General features: G+C 42.7%; 1 protein-coding gene across 1 annotated transcript in view; it reads left to right on the top strand.

Annotated features, from left to right (window-relative positions):
- The window catches only part of YWHAE (tyrosine 3-monooxygenase/tryptophan 5-monooxygenase activation protein epsilon), a 48,979-nt gene extending 30,660 nt beyond the window's left edge, over positions 1–18,319 (top strand). The window contains exons 2-6 of the mRNA XM_062175232.1: positions 7,589–7,788; positions 9,320–9,426; positions 10,187–10,393; positions 12,626–12,762; positions 17,387–18,319. Of these exons, the coding sequence (XP_062031216.1) occupies positions 7,589–7,788; positions 9,320–9,426; positions 10,187–10,393; positions 12,626–12,762; positions 17,387–17,439 (704 nt within the window). The 3' untranslated portion in view covers positions 17,440–18,319. The remainder of the gene's footprint in view (positions 1–7,588; positions 7,789–9,319; positions 9,427–10,186; positions 10,394–12,625; positions 12,763–17,386) is intronic.
- Positions 18,320–20,880: the final 2,561 nt, after the last annotated feature.

Genomic DNA, 20,880 nt, shown 5'->3' with positions numbered 1-20,880 from the left:
GGTTACAGGGGTTTAAGCCGCTGCCTGCAACTCTATGACCCGTGGTTTGAGTCCTGGCTATTTGCTTCCATTCCAGCTACCTGTTAGTGTGCCTGGCAAAACAGGAGGATGACCCAAAATACTTGGGCTATTGCCTCCCATGTGGGAGATCCAGATGAAGTTCCTGGCTTTGGCCTGGCCTTGGCTCTAGCTGTTTTGGCTTTTGGAAAATGAATTAGCAGATGGAAGATACCTTTCTCTCTCTGCCTGTCGCTGCTTTGTCTCTGTAACTTTGCCTTTGAAAGAAATAATTTTTAAAGGGTTTATTTATTTTATTTAAAAGATTTATTTATTTGAAAGGCAGAGCTACAGAGAGGCAGGGAGAGAAAGAGGTCTTCCCTCCGCTGGTTCACTCCCCAGATGGCTGCTATGGCCGGAGCTGGGCTGATCAGAAGCCAGGAGCCAAAGAGCTGCTTCTGGGTCTCCCTTGTGGATGCAGGGGCCCAAGGTCTTGGGCCATCTTCTACTGCTTTCTCCCAGGCCATAGTAAAGAGCCAGATCGGAAGTGGAGCAGCTGGGAGTTGAACAGTTGCCCAAATGGAATGATGGCACTGCAGGTGACAGCTTTACCCACTATGTCACAGTGCTGGCCCTGGGCTTTCTTTATTTGAAAGGCAGAAAGAGAGCAAACTTCCACCCGCTGGTTCACTCCGCAAGTGGCCACAGCAGCTGGGGCTGGGCCAGGCTAAAGCCAGGGGCTGGGAGCTTCTGGGTCTCCCTCACAGGGACCCAAAGACTTGGGCCATCTGCTGCTTTTCAGGCCTATTAGTAGGGAGCTGGAATGGAAATGGAGCGGCCAAGACTAGAACCAGAGCTCATGGGATGCCAGTGTTGCAGGCAGAGGCTTAATCTTCTATACCACAGCATTAGCTCTTGAAATGAATCTCTATTTTTAAAGATTTATTTTATATATTTGAAAGAGTTACACAGAGAGAGGAGAGGCCTTCCATTCGTTGGTTCACTCTCCAGATGGCTGCAACGGCCAGGTCTGCACTGATCGGAAGCCGGGAGCCAGGAGCTTCTTCCGGGTCTCCCACACGGATGCAGGGGCCCAAGGGCCTGGTCCATCTTCTCCTGCTTTCCCAGGCCACAGCAGAGAACTGGATCAGAAGAGGAGTAGCTGGGACTAGAAACGGCGCCCATATGGGATGCCTGTGCTTCAGGCCAGGGCTTTAAAAACCCACCGCGCCACAGCGCCGGCCCCTGAAATAAATCTTTTAATAATAATGAGACAATACAAAGATTGATGAGGATAAGGGAGAAATTAGAACCCGCCTACATTACTGGTGGAATATAAAAAATGATGCAGGCCCTGCAGAAAAAGTTTGTTATGTCCTTCCTCAAAATTTTGTCGTGGCCTTGAAGTTGTACTCTAAGATAAATACTCCAGACCAGAGAAAACATACATCCACACATGTTGTAGCATTCATAATAGCCAGAAAGTAGGAACCCAGTGTTTGCTGAGTGGTGAATGGATGAATAAAATGTATACTTCAATTTATAGTAAATGTCCAGAATGGGCAAATTTAGAGACATAAGTAAACTGGCACTTGGGAGTAAGAGTTGGGATTGGAGGTAAATGAGAAGTGACTAGTAATGGATTTTTGGGCTTTTCTTTTTGAGTGATGAAAATGCTCTAAGAATTGCGGTAATGGTTTCAGACTGCTATTAAAATACCAGGAGACATTGAATTGTACACTTTAAATAGGTGGATTGTTAGGGTATGCGAATTATGTATCAATAAAGCTGTTATTTAATAAATAAAAGGATAGCTGCTGCTTCTGTAGTTTTGCAACACATCCTTTGTTCATTATTTTCTGGATGTCTAAATGAAGGCAATTGTAGTTAGCTGGAATAGTTGATAGTTGACTGTCATTAAGTGGTTTTTGTTTTTTGTTTTTTGTTTGTTTTTTGGACTGGCAGAGTGGACAGAGAGAGAGAGAAAGGTCTTCCTTTTTGCCGTTGGTTCGCCCTCTAATGGCCGCTGCGGCCGGCGCATCGTGCTGATCCGAAGCTAGGAGCCAGGTGCTTCTCCTGGTCTCCCATACAGGTGCAGGGCCCAAGGACCTGGGCCATTCTCCACTGCTCTCCCGGGGTCATAGCAGAGAGCTGGCCTGGAAGAGAGGCAACTGGGACAGACTCCAACGCCCCGACTGGGACTAGAACCTGGGGTGCCAGCGCCGCAAGCGGAGGATTAGCCTATTGAGCCGCGGCGCTGGCCAATAGTGTTTTAAGTATATTTCGCCCCTCCTGTTATGAAAGTATTGAATGTTCATTGTTGAAAATTTGTAAAGCACAGCAAAGTGAAGGAAAATGTAAATTATTTGGGTCAGCTTTCTGCTAATGTATACCCCTTGAGAGGCAGCAGATGGCTCAGTAATTGAGTCCCTGCCCACCATGTGACACCCAGATTAAGTTCTGGACTCCTGGCTTTGGCCTGGCCCAGCTCTAGCTCATGCAGGCATTTGAGTGTGAATCAGGTGATGGAAGACCTTGGGCTCTCTGCCTTTCAAATAAAATGAAAAATTTAAAAATGATCTGGAGGGGCTTGCGTTATGGTAGTTTCCCACATCAGAGCTCTGGTTTGAGTCCTGACTGTCCTACTTCTGAACCATCTGCCCACTAATGTATCTGGAAAAGCATTGGAGGATGACTCAATTACATTGACCCCTGCTGCCAATGTGCGAGACCCGCATGGAGTTGCTGGCTGGACCTGCCCCAGCCGTTAAAGACATTTGGGGGTGGGGGTGATGCTGTGGCATTTTAAAAAACCATCTGGAGGGGCTGATGCTGTGGCACTGCAGGTGAAGCTTATTGTCAGCATCCAATAATGGTGCTGGTTCCAGTCTCAGCTGCTGCAGTTCCAATCCAGCTCCCTGCTAGTGTGCCTGGGAAAGCAGTGGAGGGTGGTGCAAGTGCTTGAGCCCTTGCATCTGCAGGGAGACCTGGATGGAGCTCCTGGCTTTGGCCTGGCCCAGCCTCCACTGATATGGCCATTTGGGAATTTGGGGGAGTGAGCCTCCCTAACTCTGCCTTTCAAATCTTTTTTTTTTTTTTTTATTTAAAGATTTACTTATTTGAAAGAGTTACACAGGGAGAGAAGGAAAGAGAGGTGGGGGGGGCTGTCTTCCATTTGCTGGTTCACTCCCGAATTGGCCTCAATGGCCGGAGCTGTGCCAATCTGGAGCAAGGAGCTTCCTCCTGGTCTCCCATGCAGGTGCAGGGGCCCAAGAACGTGGGCCATCTTCTACTGCTTTCCCAGGCCATAGCAGAGCTGGATGGGACGTGGAGCAGCTGGGACTCAAACTTATGCCCAGGTGGGATGCCAGCACTGCAGGGGGGGCAGCTTTACTACTAAACTACAGCACTGGCTCCTCAAATAATTTACCTTAAATATATATATCTGGAATAGTATCCAGACATGTCACTTTAATTTTTGGTTAATACTAGATAATTGTGTTTAATTTTTTCATGCATGATATTGTAAAACCCTACAGTTAAAATAATTAGTACTGTTTCGGCTGTATCTCAGTTACTTTATGAATTTCTTTGTTGGGACTAATTTAGAAAATCTTACCACAGGTTCACCTCTGAGGTGTTAAATTCGGTTTTTGAAAACTAGTATGGAAGTGAGAATTTATTCTGTTTTCTTTAAATTTACCCTTTGTTCTATGATCACAGTTTGAAAAGAAAAAAATTTGTTTCAAATGAACACTTTCAGACTCCAGCAAATAAATTTGAGTTCTTAGTCATACTCAGTATTTCTAAAAATGCTTTAGAAGTACATTTTAGAAGGTCATTTTTACTGAGGTATGATTTATATAGAATAAAATACATACTTAATACACGGGCAGCTCAGTTAATTTCGTGACTACCACAGTAGATAGAACAATTTGCATGGCCTCCAAATTTCCATTGCATTTTTCTGGGATTGGATATAAATGGAGTCATCTTTTTAGCACTTTCTCCCATTTAGCCTGATGTTTTTAGATTAATCCATGTTGCTTCTGTAAGTTTCTTTGTATAGATGTGTACCACAATGTATTCATTCCCCACATTTGTTGTTTCCACTTTTTGACAATTAGGAATAAGGTTGTTATCAATGGGTATAAAAGTCTGAAGATAAACTTTTATTTCTCTTGAGTAAAACCTAGCACTGGGATGGTTGAGTCACACACTATTTATAAAGGAAACTGCGGCTCACTAGGCTAATGCTCCGCCTGCAGCACTGGCACACGGGTTCTAGTCCTGGTCGGGGCCCCGGATTCTGTCCCGGCTGCCCCTCTTCCAGGCCAGCTCTCTGCTATGGCCCCGGGAGAGCAGTGGAGAATGGCCCAGGTCCTTGGGCCCTGCACCTGTATGGGAGACCAGGAGAAGCACCTGGCTCCTAGCTTCGGATCAGCACGATGCGCCGGCCGCAGCGGCCATTAGAGGGCGAACCAACGGCAAAAAGGAAGACCTTTCTCTCTCTCTCTGTCCACTCTGCCAGTCCAAAAAACAAACAAACAAACAAAAAACAAAAACACACACACACACAAACTGCAGGGCCCCATGCTGAATAAAAGAAAATACCTTAAGATTAAAAAAAAAAAAACACTATTTATTTGAGAGGTAGAGTTACAGAGGAGGGGGAGAGAGAGGTCTTGCATTGGTGGTTCGCTCCTCAGTTGGCTGCAATGGCTGGAGCTGAGCTGATCCGGAGCCAGGAGATTCTTCCAGGTCTCCCATGTGGGTGCAGGGGCCCGAGAACTTGAGCCTTCTTCCACTGCTGTCCCAGGCCATAGCAGAGCGCTGGATTGGAAGTAGAGCAGCCGGGACTCGAACTGGTGCCCATATGGGATGCCGGCACTGTAGGTGGTGGCTTTACCCGTTATGCCTCAGCGCCGGCCCCAGACAGCCTTATTTTTAAAAGAGATGTCACAACACCTTAATACTTAATTTTCTGGTATATCTGAAGGTGTGGTTTTTTTTTTTTTTTTTTTTTTTTTTAAGATTTATTTCAAAAGCTGTATGAGGGGAGATGATCTGCTGGTTCACTTTCAAAATGCCCACAACAACTGGGTTTGTGCCATGTACAAACCAGGAGCCTAGAACTGCACCTGGGTCTCCCATGAGGGTTTCTGGGACCCAACTACTTGAGCCATGATCCATCGCTTCCCAGGGTGCAGGTTAGCAGAAAACTGAACTTGGAAGCAGAGGAGGGACTCAAACTCGGGCACTGGTTGTCCCACATAGTGTCTGGAAACCAGATTGGAAGTAGAGCAAGGACTCAACTCCAGGCAGTCTGAATGATGAGGGCATTGCAAGTGGCGTCTTAACCAAAACCCAAGATGCTTGTTGCTGAAGGGGTGAATTTTGGAACATTTTATTGGGGTTAAACAGATTTTGGTTTAAAATGAAGATTCTTGGGTATTGGAGAACAGTGTGGTAAAGATGGTATTGTCTTTACTAAAAAAAAGTTTTAGTGAATGTATTGATTCACTTAGTATTTATAGAGCTATATTTCTGGTTTCTGAAAGCTCTTTGTTTTCAGATGCTATGGTATTTCTTTTTGTAATCAGACTGATTTGTCTTGGACCCTTTTCTGTGCTTGCCATCTAGTGGTAACAAACAGTAACTGTCTAAAAGTATTAACAGTGAATGGATTCTTAGTTCAATTAAAGCCCTTCTAATGGAGGAGGGATAGAAACAACCAAAGTTTGCATTACGACTAACTGTATGCTCAATGTATTTATGGAGTATTAATGAATTCCCCTTTCTCCTGTGACTTTGGGAAATACAACTTAGTTGTCAGTACATTTTTTTTAAAAAAAAGATTTATTTATTTGTTTGAAAAAGAGAAGGAGAGGCAGAGAGAGGTCTTTCATCTGCTGGTTCACTCCCCAGTTGGCTACAGCTGCCGGAGCTGTGCTGACCTGAAGCCAGGAACATCTTCCAGATCTCCCACGTGGGCACAGGGGCCCAAAGCGCTTGGGCCATCCTCTGCTGCTTTCCCAGGAACATTAGCAGGGAGCTGAATTGGAAGTGGAGCAGCCGGGACTTAAACTGGTACCCATATGGGATACCAGCACTGCAGGTGGTGGCTTTAACCCACTTTAGCACAGTGCTGGCCCCCCAAAATAGACCTTTAAATAAAACTTCTGTCATCACAACTAAAACGTGGAAGACAAAGAGCCAATTTTTTTTTTTTTTTTTTTTTTTTTTGGACAGGCAGAGTGGACAGTGAGAGAGAGAGACAGAGAGAAAGGTCTTCCTTTTGCCGTTGGTTCACCCTCCAATGGCCACTGCAGCCGGCATGCTGCAGCAGGCGCACAGCGCTGAACCGAAGGCAGGAGCCAGGTGCTTCTCCTGGTCTCCCATGGGGTGCAGGGCCCAAGCACTTGGGCCATCCTCCACTGCACTCCCTGGCCACAGCAGAGAGCTGGCCTGGAAGAGGAGCAACCAGGACAGAATCCGGCGCCCCGACCAGGACTAGAACCCGGTGTGCCGGCACCACAAGGCGGAAGATTAGCCTATTGAGCTGCCACGCCGGCGTCAAAGAGCCAATATTAAAGAGATCTATAATATAATGGAATAAAAATGACCTCCTATAATACCCAATATATTTAGTACGAAATTACTTAAAATTCATGCAGTTTTTCATTATATGCATTTCCCATAAATTATTGGAAGATCCCTCTTATGGTTTGGAAACATTTCTCTCAAACACATACCCATACGTTTCCCATTAAAATAATAACTGGGAGTTTAAATTCTAAAATGTATTGTCTGGTGGGCAATACATGTGGGAGATCTGGAAAAAGCTCCAGTCTCCTGGCTTCAGATTGGCCCAGCTCTTCAGATGGAAAGCTAGCTTGTTTCTCCCTCTCTGTAACTCTGCCTTTCAAATAAATCTTGAAAAAATGTTTATTTGAAAGGTGAGGGAGAGACAGATAAGAAGCTCATTCATATGCTGGTTTACTTCCCAAATACCTCCAACAGTCAGACCAAAGGCAGAAGCCAGGACCTCCAATTGCTTGCATGGGTGGTAGGGACCCAGATATTTGAACCATCATCTACTGCCTCCGAGGGGAGCGTTTGCAGAAATCTGGATCAAAAGTGGAGCCAAGACAGCGTGGGTTATAGCTGTCCCAACGGGCAGCTTAGCCTAACCCACTCTGTCTACCTTTGAAGTTACTTTGTTGAGAGTCTTACCTTTGTTTTCCATTAGATTGTCAGGGTGATAAAGTCTTTGCTGTGAAAGGGATATGATGAGTTTGTAAGATGCAGAGGCCGGCGCTGTGTTGCCAGCATCCCATATGGGTGCCGGCTCAAGACCCGGCTGCTCCTCTTCCTATCCAGCTCTCTGCTGTGGCCTGGGATAGCAGTGTCCTTGGGCCCCTGCACCCACGTGGGAGACCCAGAAGAAGCTCCTGGCTCCTGCAGTTGGATTGGCACAGCTCCAGCTGTTGGCGGCCGTCTGGGGAGTGAGCCAGTGGATGGAAGACCTTTCTGTCTGCCTCTCTTTCAAATAAAAGTTTAAGGTTTGACATTTGCTTTTCCTTTATAGAAATGGTGGAATCAATGAAGAAAGTAGCAGGGATGGATGTGGAGCTGACAGTTGAAGAAAGAAACCTCTTATCTGTTGCATATAAAAATGTGATTGGAGCTAGAAGAGCTTCCTGGAGAATAATCAGCAGCATTGAACAGAAAGAAGAAAACAAGGGAGGAGAAGAGAAGCTAAAAATGATTCGGGAGTATCGGCAAATGGTGAGAATGTTGTAGATTTATATCTTAGAGTTTTCATCTTTTACTCATCTGCATTAGAAACTACAAGCTGCACAGTATTCAGGGTCCCATGGAAGATGCAGAGGGTGTTTTGTGCACTGTGCAACTGCAGGAAAAAATTTTTTATTTAAAATGTTTTTTTTTTTTTTTTTTTTGTGATAACTCTAAAAATTGAAATTAACAAGTTCAGGGCAGTTTCACAAATGTTTGTATGCCACACAATTTGATAGGTAACTGTAGGTGCAAAGATAATAGTTATTACCCTTATGGAGACTTAGTCTAATTATTGTTTCTGTTAAGGTCTATTTTTTAATTGATAGGTATAGAAGGAGGGAGAGACACACACTCTATCCACAGGTTCAGTCCCCAAATGACTGCAACAGCCAGGTTTGGACCAGGCTGAAGCTAAAAGCCAGAAACTCCATTCTGGTTTCCCATATAGGTGGCAGGGGCCTAACTTATTGGGCCATCTTCTGGGGCCTTCTCAGATGCATTAGCAGGAAGTTGGATGGGAAGTGAAGTAGCTGGGACTGGAATTGGCACTTATACTGCATTGTAAACATCTGCCTTAGTAGTTTTTTAAAAATAGAAAGTACCAGAATAGTTGATTTGGTAAGAAGTTATTTCAGATGTTCCATAAGTGCATATGCATAAAATATATAAAATACTTACTGTAGGTCTTTGAAATGCATAGAGAAACTTCCCCAGCTGCTGGTTCACTCCCTAAATGCCCACAACAGCCAGCTAGGTCAGGCTGAAGTCAAGATCCAAAACCTCATTGTGGTTCTGTGAATAGTGAGGACTCAAGAACTTCAGCCATCACATGCTGCCCAAAGTCTGGAATCTGGAGTGAATCTGGACTTGAACCTAAGCACTATGATACAAGATGTAAGATGTGAATACCTAAGTGGCATTTTAACCATTTGCTGTCTCCAGACACTGGCCCTACTGTAGGATTTATTACAGCCATTAACTAGTGCAGTGACTAAACCAGAGGCAATTTTGTCCCTCAGGATAGTCTGAGCTTTTGAGGAGGAAGGGTTTGGAGTAGTAGTTACATCCAATAAAGGGAGGTTTTAGAGAATGAAAACTTCAAGGGTAATCTCTACTTGAAAAACCACAAAAGGAGGTGGCTTATTCTGAAATGAGCTAATTTTACTCTGGATAAGGGCAGGACTACAGAAGATAAAAAGACAACTTATTACAGTGGAATGAAGGGTTCAGTGCTGTAGAGGTTCAACAGCGTCAATGTGAATAGAAAATGGGAGAGCAAGTGACCATGTGCATTTTTCAGCTTTTTGCATTGATAGCATGGCAGTTACATTGAATACATTTTTGATGAGGTAACTGGTTGTGGATATCTGCAGCTTACCTTTTTTTTTTTTTTTTAAAATTCATCAAAGTGCCCAATACTCATCAGCATTGCTGTAACTGTACTGTGAGGGTGTGTGCCTGCATATGTGTATAATACTATATAAAAATTCTAGACTTAATCTCTTTTTCCCCCCTCCAGGTTGAGACTGAGCTAAAGTTAATTTGTTGTGACATTCTGGATGTACTGGACAAACACCTCATTCCAGCAGCTAACACTGGCGAGTCCAAGGTTTTCTATTATAAAATGTAGGTTCTCTATTAGAAGAGAAAATGTGAGGTTAAAAGTTAACCTTCTTAGAATCCTGAATTTCTATGTGGATTTTTGATTTTTGATTTGTGTATTTGAAAGGGAGGAGGGTGGGAGACAGAGATTGATCGATCTTCTTTCTAGTTCACTTACCAAATGGCTAAACAGCCAGAGCTGGGTCAGGCCCAAACCAGGAACCTGAACCTCCTTCTGCATTGTGCATCCTTCTTCCTTTGGTGTAAAAGATCCCAAGTGCTTGGGGGACCATCTTCCATTTCCATTGCCTTTCCAGGAGCATTAGCAGGAAACTAGATCAGAAGAGCAGCATCCAGGATTTGAACTGGCCCAAAGAATATTCAGTGTTAGAAGGATTATTACATGGGACAGAATGAGTTTCAACTTAATTTTTTTAGTGCTTATCTGCAAATGCATTGCTAAAAAATTTAAGAATATAAATGTATTAGCTTTCGCAGGTTCTACAGTGCTATTTTTCACAGTATAATAGATAGAAATTTTGTCCTGACTAGTAAACTGTTTTACCATTTTTTGGAACCACTTTACTTGCTTGTATCAGGTAATTTGAAATCTTTATGGGAAAAACTATGTAAGTCAGTCATTCCTAAAGTGCCTTTAAAAATCTTCAGGTATGTCTACCAATATGTCTTTGTCACTTATTTTAAGTAACATAGGAAAAAGTTATTTTCTTTTAAAAATCTTTGTTCCTAATTCTGCTTTTTGCCTTGCTTTGTGTTGTTGTAGGAAAGGGGACTACCACAGGTATCTGGCCGAGTTTGCCACAGGAAATGACAGGAAGGAGGCTGCAGAGAACAGCCTAGTGGCTTATAAAGCTGCTAGTGATATTGCAATGACAGAACTTCCACCAACGCATCCCATTCGTTTAGGACTCGCTCTCAATTTTTCTGTATTCTACTATGAAATCCTTAATTCCCCTGACCGTGCCTGCAGGTAAGTCATGAAAGAGAACAGAAAATTTAAGGTTTATTTATTTGAAAGAATTACACAGAGTTCACTCTCAATGGTCACATAACAGCTGGAGCTGTGCCAGTCATAAGCCAGGAGCTTGTTCTGGGTCTCCCACCTGGGAGTCTTTGGACCATCTTCCACTGCTTTCCCAGGCCACAGCAGAGAGCTGGATAGGAAGTGGAGCAGCTGGGACTCAAACGGGCACCCATATGGGATGCCGGCACTGCGGGCAGTGGCTTTACCTGTTATGCCACTGTGCCGGCCTTGAGAACAGAAATTTCTGAGTGCAGAAGTGAGAAAGGTACAAAGGAAGATAGGATTGCCTTTTTGGATTTCTCTAAACAATATTGAAAATGCTTTGAATAGTAATAAAGGTAGGCCCATCTCAACCCACTGGTATACCCATTAGGATAATTACATTTATGGGAAGTTGTTATTGGTAGATTGAAAATTTTATCTGACATGTGGAACTTCATCCACATTTCCCACATGGGTGGCAGGGGCCCAAGCACTTAGGCCATCCTCTGCTGCCTTCCTAGACCCATTACCAGGGAGCTGATTTGGAAGTGAAACATCTAGGACTTGAACTGCCACTTGGAGATGGGATACCATTTTCTGTGTATGACTTTTTAGTTTTTAAAAAGTGTGTAAAATATCTATAACACTAAGTGTACAATTCAGTGGCATTAAGTATGTCCACAGTATTTTGTAACTCACCACTCTGATTTCAAAATTTTTTTTGTTCCAGCCACCCCAAATAGATTGTAACTTACCAGTTCTCCATTTTGCCCTTCTACCAGCCCTGGTAACTTCTATTACTTTCTATGAATTTGTCTCATTTAGGTATCTCACATAAGTGGAGTAATAATAGTATTTATCCTTTTTTGTCTGGCTCATTTAACATTTTCAAGGTTCATGGCTGAATGACTTTGGTTGGTAGTTGAATTTGTTTCCACTGTTTGCCCTGTTGTGAATATGCTGCCATGCACATTTTGTGCTAAGTATCTGAGGCCCTGTTTTAAACTTCACCTAGGAGTAGAATTACAGGGACTTGATAATTCTTTTTGAGTAATCAGCCCAACTGTTTTCTGCAGGGATTGTGCCATTTTACCTTCTATCAGCAATGAGTGCATGCAGGTTCCATTTTCACCAACACCTGTTTAAAGCTAAAAGGTCTATTCATTTATTAGAAAAGCAGAGTTACATCTGAGAAGAGGCAGGGAGATACTCCATCTGCTAGTACACACACAAACACACACACACCCACACACCCACCCACCCAATGGCTGTAAGGGCAAGTAACGAGCTAAGCTGAAGCCAGGAACTTCTTCCAGGCCTCCCATATGGGTGCAGGGGCCCAAGCACTTGGCCATCCCTCTATTGCTTTCCCAGACACATTAGCAGGGAGCTGTAACAGAAGCGGAGCAACCACCAGGACTTTAAACTGGTGTTCACTGAATGTTGACATTGCAGGCAGGGTTTAACACACTGTCTTGAAGTGCCAGTCCCTAATCTATCAGTTTAGCAATAAATATTATAGCAGCAAATGAAACTGTTGAAAAGATTGGAGAAGGTGGACTAGTAGATGGAACATTCCTACAAAAGGAGAGGTTAATATAAACTGGATTCAGTTCAATGCAACCTAATATTAATTTGAAGTAGCTATAGTTAATAATGATTGAGTCTTCTTGATTGTCCAGTCTTGCTGACACACACCACCCGATTCCAGCTTACCTTCATGCCTTATCTGAAGTTTGTACGATTAGTTCAAGTTTTATGTCTTCATTATTTGCTCTTGGGTCCCTGCACAATCTTTTCTATTCTAGAATAGTACTACATTCCTAACTTCAGTCCTCCATCCCTAGATGTTTAAGTTCATTGGGGACTTGGATGGTCTTTTGTTTCCTTGCTACTGATACCATTATTTGGTATGGATAGCTTTCAGTAAATATGGCTGCTTTAATTTGTAATCAATGGCTTATGTGATCAAACATCCCTGAGTTCTGTTTGGCCTTTTTTTGGCCCCAAAGCTAACTGTTGACTTGGTTTATGATGGAATTTGGCATATGCTATTAGGTCTCATAATAAGTAGTGCTTCAAATGTTTTTATTCCCAGTTAATTTTCTCCAGTTAGATCTACACTCTGTAGGGGAGAATTGCTAACTCATCATTTTTAGTTCTGTTTTTATAATACATTTATTTAAATACTTCCAGGTTGGCAAAAGCAGCTTTTGATGATGCAATTGCAGAACTGGATACGCTGAGTGAAGAAAGCTATAAGGACTCTACACTTATCATGCAGTTGTTACGTGATAATCTGACACTATGGACTTCAGACATGCAGGGGGATGGTAAGCAAATGGTGAAGTTAAACATGCTTTCAGTTAGAATCTAGTCAGACCCACATCCTGACCTCTAAGATGTTAAATTTTAAATAGCTGTTTTTGCAGAAGAAATGTTACCAAAGTGCAAATTCTCCATTTGGGCTGTAAAATCATAAGGAAAAGGAGATTTTATGTTTAATACCCAAAGACTCCAAAACTTTAATGTTGTTAAACTTCTTACTTTACACTGTTCTAGAGAATAGTATATCCAATAATTGCATTTAAAATGGGATGTTATCAGTAGATATTTTTCTTTGTGGAACTCTTCCTTGAGAAGGAATTACTTTTACCCTCTTGGAGGCTGCAGTGACGTGGAATATTCTGTGAGGTCCTTATTTGAGGTTTCTGGTGCAGTGCAGTGTTTCGAGAGGTTTTCAGTTGGAGATGGGTTGCTACTTGACAAAATTGGTGATTTTTGGAGATTAATGTTTATTTTAAATGTAGACACCTAAATCTGTCATTTGATTTTTAAACAATTTTTGTCCAAAGTTGATCATTTGAAGGAAGTGGACAAGAGGACAAACTTAAGTATGAATTGACCATTATGATACAGTTTTACCAAGTTGAGTGGGTGGGGGTTGTAGGTTCTGGGTAAAAAAAGTTGTTTGTCAGTTTTAGCTACAGGCTTTTCAGAATGTTATCCAAACTGAATTGTATATTGCACTTTCTAAGGCTAACAATAGCTTTTGTTGGTTAAACCAGAAATTTTTTTTAAAATTGTTTACTTGAAAGAGGTAGACCTTCATTGCTGGATAGCCACAACGGCCAGGAGCTTCCTCAAGTCTCCCATGTAGGTACAGGGGCCATCCTCCGCTGCTTATCAGGGAGCTAGATCAGAAGTGGAGCAGCTAGAGCTCAAACTGGTACTCATGAGATGCTGACATTGCAGGTGGCAGCTTACCCGCTTTGCCACAGTGCCAGCCTCGAATTTTTATTTGAAAGGGGGGGGAAATGATTGAGCTTCTATCTGCAGATTCACTCCTCATATGCCAGCATTAGCCAGGACTGGGCCAGTCTGAGCCAGGAACTGTGATCTCTACTCCTTGAGCCATTATTTGTTGCCTCCCAGGGTGTACATCATCGGAAAGCTGAATTAGAAGCAGAAGCAGAGGTGGGACTTGATCCCAAGGCAGGTTTTTTTTTTTTTTTTTTTTTTTTTTTTTTTTTTTTTTTGTTTTGGACAGGCAGAATTAGAGAGAAAGGTGTTCCTTCCGTTGGTTCACCCCTCAAATGGCTGCTACGGCCGGCTGCGCCGATCCAAAGCCAGGAGCTTCCTCCTGCAGGTGCAGGGGCCAAGGACTTGGGCCATCCTCCACTGCCATGGCAGTCTTGACAGGGACACAGGTGTCCTGAGCAGTGACTTAATCCACTGCACTACCCTACCTGTTGCAGGGTTGCTGTCTTCTATCTGCTGGGTCACGCCCCAGATGGCTGAAGCCAAGAGCTTCATCTGGGTTTCTTACATGGGCGCAGGGGCCTAAACACTTGGGCCATCCTCCACTTTCCCATATTAGTGGAGAGCTGGATCAGAAGTGGAACAGCTGGGTTCACAAACCAGCACAGATGGTGATCCTAGCCGCTGTGCCAGTCCTAGAGTTTTTCTGTACCTTTACAGATACCTCTCAGAGTGGGTTTTAAGGTATGTGTGTTGTCAGACCCTCTGCTCTGGAATTGAGTCATGTTTCTGGCTGATTTTAGATTACGGTTACCAGTGTGAGAATTAGGTGACAGCTTTTTTCCCCACTAGCATTGATTCAGGATTGGCACAAGACCCATGGCACACATGACCTAGGTAACGGACTTCTGTGCAGTTCTTTTCTACACAGCTATCCGCTGCTGAGGCTCAAAAGCACTGTACCATTTCTCAACAGGTTCCTTTTAACTTGAAAATTCTATTAATGACTTTTGAGAAAAATGTTCAAACTGCTGTGGACTCTTCACAAGTCCCTCTCAGTTCTAATCTCATTTGAGAGGAGGATGAAAGGGTAGCATGTGGAGGGTTTGATAAGTAGTAGTTGTGTTTTGGTTGTGTTTTTTTTTTTTTTAAATCATTATTAGTAAGAGCAACAGGGACAGATCTTCCATCTGCTGTTTCACCTCCCAGATAACCACAGTTGGGCCAGGTTGAAACCAGTAACTCCAGCCTGGTCTCATTTTCCAGGGACCCAAGTGCTAGGCCAATCGTCTGCATTCTCGGGGGTATTAACAGGGAACTGTGTTGGAAGTAGAGCAGCTGGGACTCAAACCAGCACTCCAAAATGTGATGCCAGCATCATCAGTGCTGGCTCAAATGGAACATTTTTTGGTGAAGTTTTTTAGTCACTTTTGTTATTCAGGTAATCTGTTGACAAATTCACAGATATGTACAGGTACTAAGAAATTTTCATTCCTTGAAGACGTTAATATTATGTTGTAATAAATTGAGTTTTTGCTTACATTCAGTGAGATAACAGTCATGGGATTGGGAGCTTTCCAGGATGTTACTTGTATTAAGTTTAAAGATCAAATTATTTTGGTACTGGCCAATTAGAATAGTATATTTCAAAAGGAAAGATTCACTTTTAAGCATTTGTCTTGTAACTATAGAGTATGTTAATGTCTATTGGAATCACTGCATTTTTCTCATCAACTGATTTCAGTCCTTTTACCTCACTCCAAAATCTAGAACAATAGCCAAGAATGCCCCCAGTACATACCTGTCAGGAGGATTTTGTTCCATCCTCTTTAAGAGTCAAAGGAAGGCTTGGTCTGATGATTTTGTGTGTGTGTGTGTGATGTTTATACAAAGTTAACAAGACATATATATATATCACTAATGTTTTCCTGTCTTGCTCTTGATTTATTTTTCTTACAATGTTACTTTCATATGATTGTTCTCCTTCACTCTCTCCTTTGCAATATAGATTCCTAAAGGAAAATTCAACTCTTCCTTTCCTAAAACTGTTTTGTAAGTCATTATCATAGCACAGTGAATTCTGCTTTTAGTTTTTGATTCTTCACTAATCATGCCTGCATATTATCAGTTGCTTAAACAGTTATGGCCTGCTACCCCTGGTTGGGTGTGACTCCTGATATTTTTTATGCCAGAGTTACTTGGGAGCTTTTGGGAAATTAATGGTTGCTTATGAGTGAATTCAAGTGTGTTCTAGTGTTGTATGTATGTTAACTATATTTTCAAGGTGTGTTGCTGTTAAGAGTGAAGTTCTCTCTGTGTTGTAAAGTTTGCAAACATTGGTCTTTGATACCAACTGAGTGTCCATTAGTTCTTTCCTCAGTAAATGGTTGTCTTTGCATATGTCTTAATTTTTACAGTGTTACTTAAAAACAGACTAAAAGAAGGTCTTTTAAAGGCACAGGGGAGAGAGAATTTTTTCCATCTTCAGGGTCAGTCAACGAATGGCTGCAATAGCCAGTCCTGGGCCAGGCCAGGAACTCCATGCTGGTTTCCCACATGGGTGGCGAGGGCCCATGTACTTGGGCTATCCTCTGCTATTCCCAGCACAAGTGGAGCATCCAGGGATTTGGAAGGGCACTCCAGTACGGGATGCCAGCATATTGTAAGCAGGCTGTTAACCTGCTATACTACAACACTGGCCCCCTAGAGTCACATTAATTTCAGACATTTTTGTCACAAGGGATTTTAAAGTGATTAAAAGTGTTATTTAACAGTAATCAAATTGAGGTCCTTAAAACTATAAAAGTTATTATTCTCAGTGTAAGATCTTCACATTTGCAGGCAGTCAGTCTTAGCACATTGCCTATGATTGTCAGGCTGATTTTCCACTTACTGATAAGAAACTAGTAGCTAGGAATTTTAAGTGATTATAAGTACGAAAGAATAACTTTTGAGCCTGCATGCTTCCTTATTATGGCTGACTTTTTAAGGCATATTACTAGGTAGGTGACCCTCCAGGGAAGAGGCTGGCTTTCTATCGCATGTCATCATAGCGCAGTTGAGATCCCACAGGCTATCTTGTTCAAGAGGAAAAGAGAAATAGCATGAGAACTGGTCCAAATGCCCTTCTTTAATAACCTCAGGGGGTCTGGCCTACTTTTGAGCATGCTGTTTCACTCCTGGTTAAAGTTTGATGTGACCTGACCAGTGTACAAAATGTAAAATATTCATTTACCACAGAATTATACCCCCTCCCAAAAAAAGGGAAAAATACTTGTTTGGAGTATCTTACCACTTGGTCCACATTATATTGAAGCCTGTCTAATATTGAGCTTGTGGGTAAAGTAGATGGGAGGGGGAGGCGAAAACACACTTGATTGAAGGTGAGGTTATTGAGAAAGAGTATTTTGACCTGATACACACAAGAGCTTGAAAACCATTTTAAGAAGAGCGTTACTTTGGCTGTCTAAAGAGCTTCTGTAGCATAAACACAGTGAGTTTTACTGTGCCTTAGTTTCTTTCTTTCTGATTGGCCACATCAGTTCTGCGGTCCAGCAGCTCTTTCTGGCTTAGGCGTTTCAGGTGTCAAGAATGGTAGAAGTCCTTTGCCTGTCTGTGTTTAATACCAGTCAAAGCACATTTAGTGAGTCTGAGTGACAACCATGTGACTGCTAATTACCTGTCTGTGCTTTACAGGTGAAGAGCAGAATAAAGAAGCGCTGCAGGATGTGGAAGATGAAAATCAGTGAGACATAAAAGCCAACAAGAGAAACCAGCTCTGACCGCCCTACCCCTCCCCATCCCACCCCTTGGAAATTCCCCATTGTCACTGAGAACCACCAAATCTGACTTTTACATTTGGTCTCAGAATTTAGGTTCCTGCCCCCCCCCCCTTTTTTTTTAAAAACAGTTTTCAAAAGTTCTTAAAGGCAAGAGTGAATTTCTGTGGATTTTACTGGTCCCAGCTTTTAGGTTCTTTAAGACACTAACAGGACTGCGTAGAGGCTTTTTCAGCATTACTGTATTGTCTCCGTGCCAGAAGTGGCGAGGTCACCCTTAGAAATGGAAATTACATTTGAAAGTCATTAGACTTCTAGGTAATGCATCTGAGAGGTTAAGCACACAATAGAGGCATATGTGGGATCATTTTTTCCTTTTTCTAATTGTTTAAATCGGCTTTATACCAATGTTTAAAGTTAATTGGATGTTAGCTTGAGGTGGTTAAAGATTGTTTGGGAGAGTTTGTTGTAATGGTTTTGCTGTAAAAGTGTTTCAAACTCTGCTGAAGTGTTGCTGACAAGCATGGTGCTGGTAACAGTTCAACAATCCGTGGCTGCTCATTCTTGCCTACTTTTCTCTCCCTCTGAAGCAGGTTAGCATTGAAGGTGGTATGGAAAAGCCTGCATGCGTGTTCAATTCTTTGTTTCTTCTCCTTTCCTCTCCCCTGCCCCCCCTTCCCTCCTTCGCTCGCTCAACCTCTTTTGTTCAGTATGTGTAACTTGAAGCTAATTTGTACTACTGGATATCTGACTGGAGCCACAGATACAGAATCTGTATTGTTCTTACTGAAACACAGCATGGAATTAACATTAAACTTAAATAAAACAAACCTAAATTAAAAATGCCAAATATTATCACGCCTCCATCCTTTATAGTTCTAAAATAAAATCTCAAGTCCAAATGCAGTGGCAGTATTGTTTGCCTGAATGAGGGACCCCGCCCCCCTTCTCTGCAGTAAATCAGCCTTTCTCAGAGGTGTATGTTTTATAATGCGGCTATGAAGAACACTAATCTCAACTGATCACATGTCCTGCCTTGCAGGCCAGACAGCAACATAGTTAATTAAACCATTGACGTGCTACATGCATATTTAACACAAGTATAACTGGGGGTCATTTTGTAGCATGGGGCTCTGTGTTGTACACATCAAGTGGGTCATAATCATCCTTTCTAGGCCAAGGTACGACTACACACTCCTTGCCCGCAACGGGCAGGAGCGGAGGAGCATAACTAAACGTTGTCTCAGTGACTGGTGCCAACATGAAGACAGTGGCATCGCAGTCCCGCTGCCCAGGAGCATCTCGGTGCAAACAGTTTCGTCTCCAGGTAGTTCATGTATCTGTACGTATGTATTTTCAGGTCACTTTATGGAGGGCATTTAGATTTCTTTTGAGTAGTAATAAACACTTGATATATCAAAAGTCAGTGTACTAGTTTTAGACAAGTAGTTTCCAGCCCTGCTATTCTGATTGGTTCCACAGTGAATATCCTTGCAATGGTTTCTGCCAGATATTTGCATGTGTATTTGTAAGATACAGTTCTAGATTGACATATGCCAGGAAATACACATTTTTCAGTGAGTAAATGCTTGTTCTAGTTGAGTGTTTCCTAAAAAAAGGGATTGACACTACATGTATATTCCAGGTTAAGCTCTTAGCACAATGACTTAGCAAGTTAACGGCCTAGTAATATCTGGGCAGTCTGTAACTCAAGCATGTGCCAACAAGTAGAATAAGTCAGGTTTTGTGAGTTGCTGTTTCATGTGATAGCTGAAGACCATTACATAAAATTCACCCTGTCCACATGGAGCAACCTCCAAGAGGTTTTCAGGGTGATGGGGATCTGTTGCCATTATAAGGTGGACAGATACCTGCTGCATTTAAAGCCTAAATGAAGGAATTTATAGCACTACATTTCTTAAACCACTTATTGGATGCAGGGTTCTGTGGGCCGTAAACCACACTGAAACTAGTGCCCGAATGCATGAGTTTGAAGAGTTCATGTAAAAAGAGCCATGTTTTTACATAACAGTCTGGTTTGTGGAGGTGTATGTGAATTTGCTTTTGAAAGAATTCTTCAGTTGGCCTTGCAGATTTAACATAGTCAAGCAACTAAGGATTCCTTGAGCATTTTCAAAAAGGAGCAGTCGTACGTAGAAGCAGTGAAGGTCATGTGGAAGGGTAGAAGTGATGGGTGTGGGTTTTTAGATCTGGAAGATAACGGAGACTGCAGAAAGCCCCGTGGGGCTAGCACAATGCCCAATGCCAACATCTGGGGCTGAAAGAGTAAGTCATATGCCCAGGCACTGGCAAAAACCTTTCAGGATCAACTACCTTCAGTGGAAACTTTACAACTAAAACACAATTGATTTGTCTTGAAAAATGTTCTTAGCCTGAAGGTGTTTAATCTTAAACATTAGGAACAACAACAAAGGGGTCTATACCAGTGCTTGTGTTCTGGGGTGGATGACCAGAAAAAATATTTGCAAATTGACATTTTGTTGCATGCAGGAGAATGAGGACGAACTTATAGTTCAGTCAGCGAAAGGAGAAATAGTGGAACAAACATCTGGCTTTGCTCCTGCCCCAGATGCCAACTTAAGACTACTGATCCTAGAACAGAGGGTGCTGCTGAAACCTGGGGATAAAGAATTGTTACGTGTTGACAGCTGTCGCTGCTTCGCCAAGAACTCTGGTAGATAACAAGTCATTAAAGGAATTTGTGAGCATCTTTGAAGGAAGTGGTGATGTTCACGTCCAGCCTGGCTCAGGAAAATGAAGTCCTTTCATAATTGGTACTTTGAACTAACAAATACTGTCTTATCAAAACACGTTTTGTTGAAGTACTAATGTGATCACCTACAGTTACATCTTAATACCTGTGAGGACAATGTTTTACAACTGATTAAAAAAAACACTTTTTTGATAGGCAGAGTTAGGTCTTTTGGTTCACCCTCTCAAATGGCCACTACGGCTAGCGCGCTGTGCCCATCCAAAGCCAGGAGCCAGGTGCTTCTCCTGGTCTCCCATGTGGGTGCAGGGCCCAAGCACTTGGGCCATCCTCCACTGTCTTCCTGGGCCACAGCAGAGAGCTGGACTGGAAGAGGAGCAACCGGGACAGAATCTGGCGCCCCAACTGGGACTAGAACCCGGGGTACCGGCGCCGCAGGCAGAGGATTAGCCTAGTGAGCCATGGTGCTGGCTGATTAAGTGTGTTTTCAACACTTATGAACACCCTAATTTGGAAGTACAGGTGTGCATTTGTCTATGTAACAAGTCTTCCAATTTAAAAGTTTACTTGGCTAATTTAGAGCCTCCATCCATATAGATGACCACTGAACTGTCAAGTTGCCTCAGTGTCAGAGACCCTTAGGGTCAAACTTGTATGTAGCACTTTCAGAAGTATCTGAA

This window comes from Lepus europaeus, chromosome 18 (assembly GCF_033115175.1).
Source record: "Lepus europaeus isolate LE1 chromosome 18, mLepTim1.pri, whole genome shotgun sequence".
NCBI classification, from domain to species: Eukaryota; Metazoa; Chordata; class Mammalia; order Lagomorpha; family Leporidae; genus Lepus; species Lepus europaeus.
The sequence above is the reverse complement of the archived record's forward strand: the minus strand, read 5'-3'. Positions and strand labels throughout refer to the sequence as shown.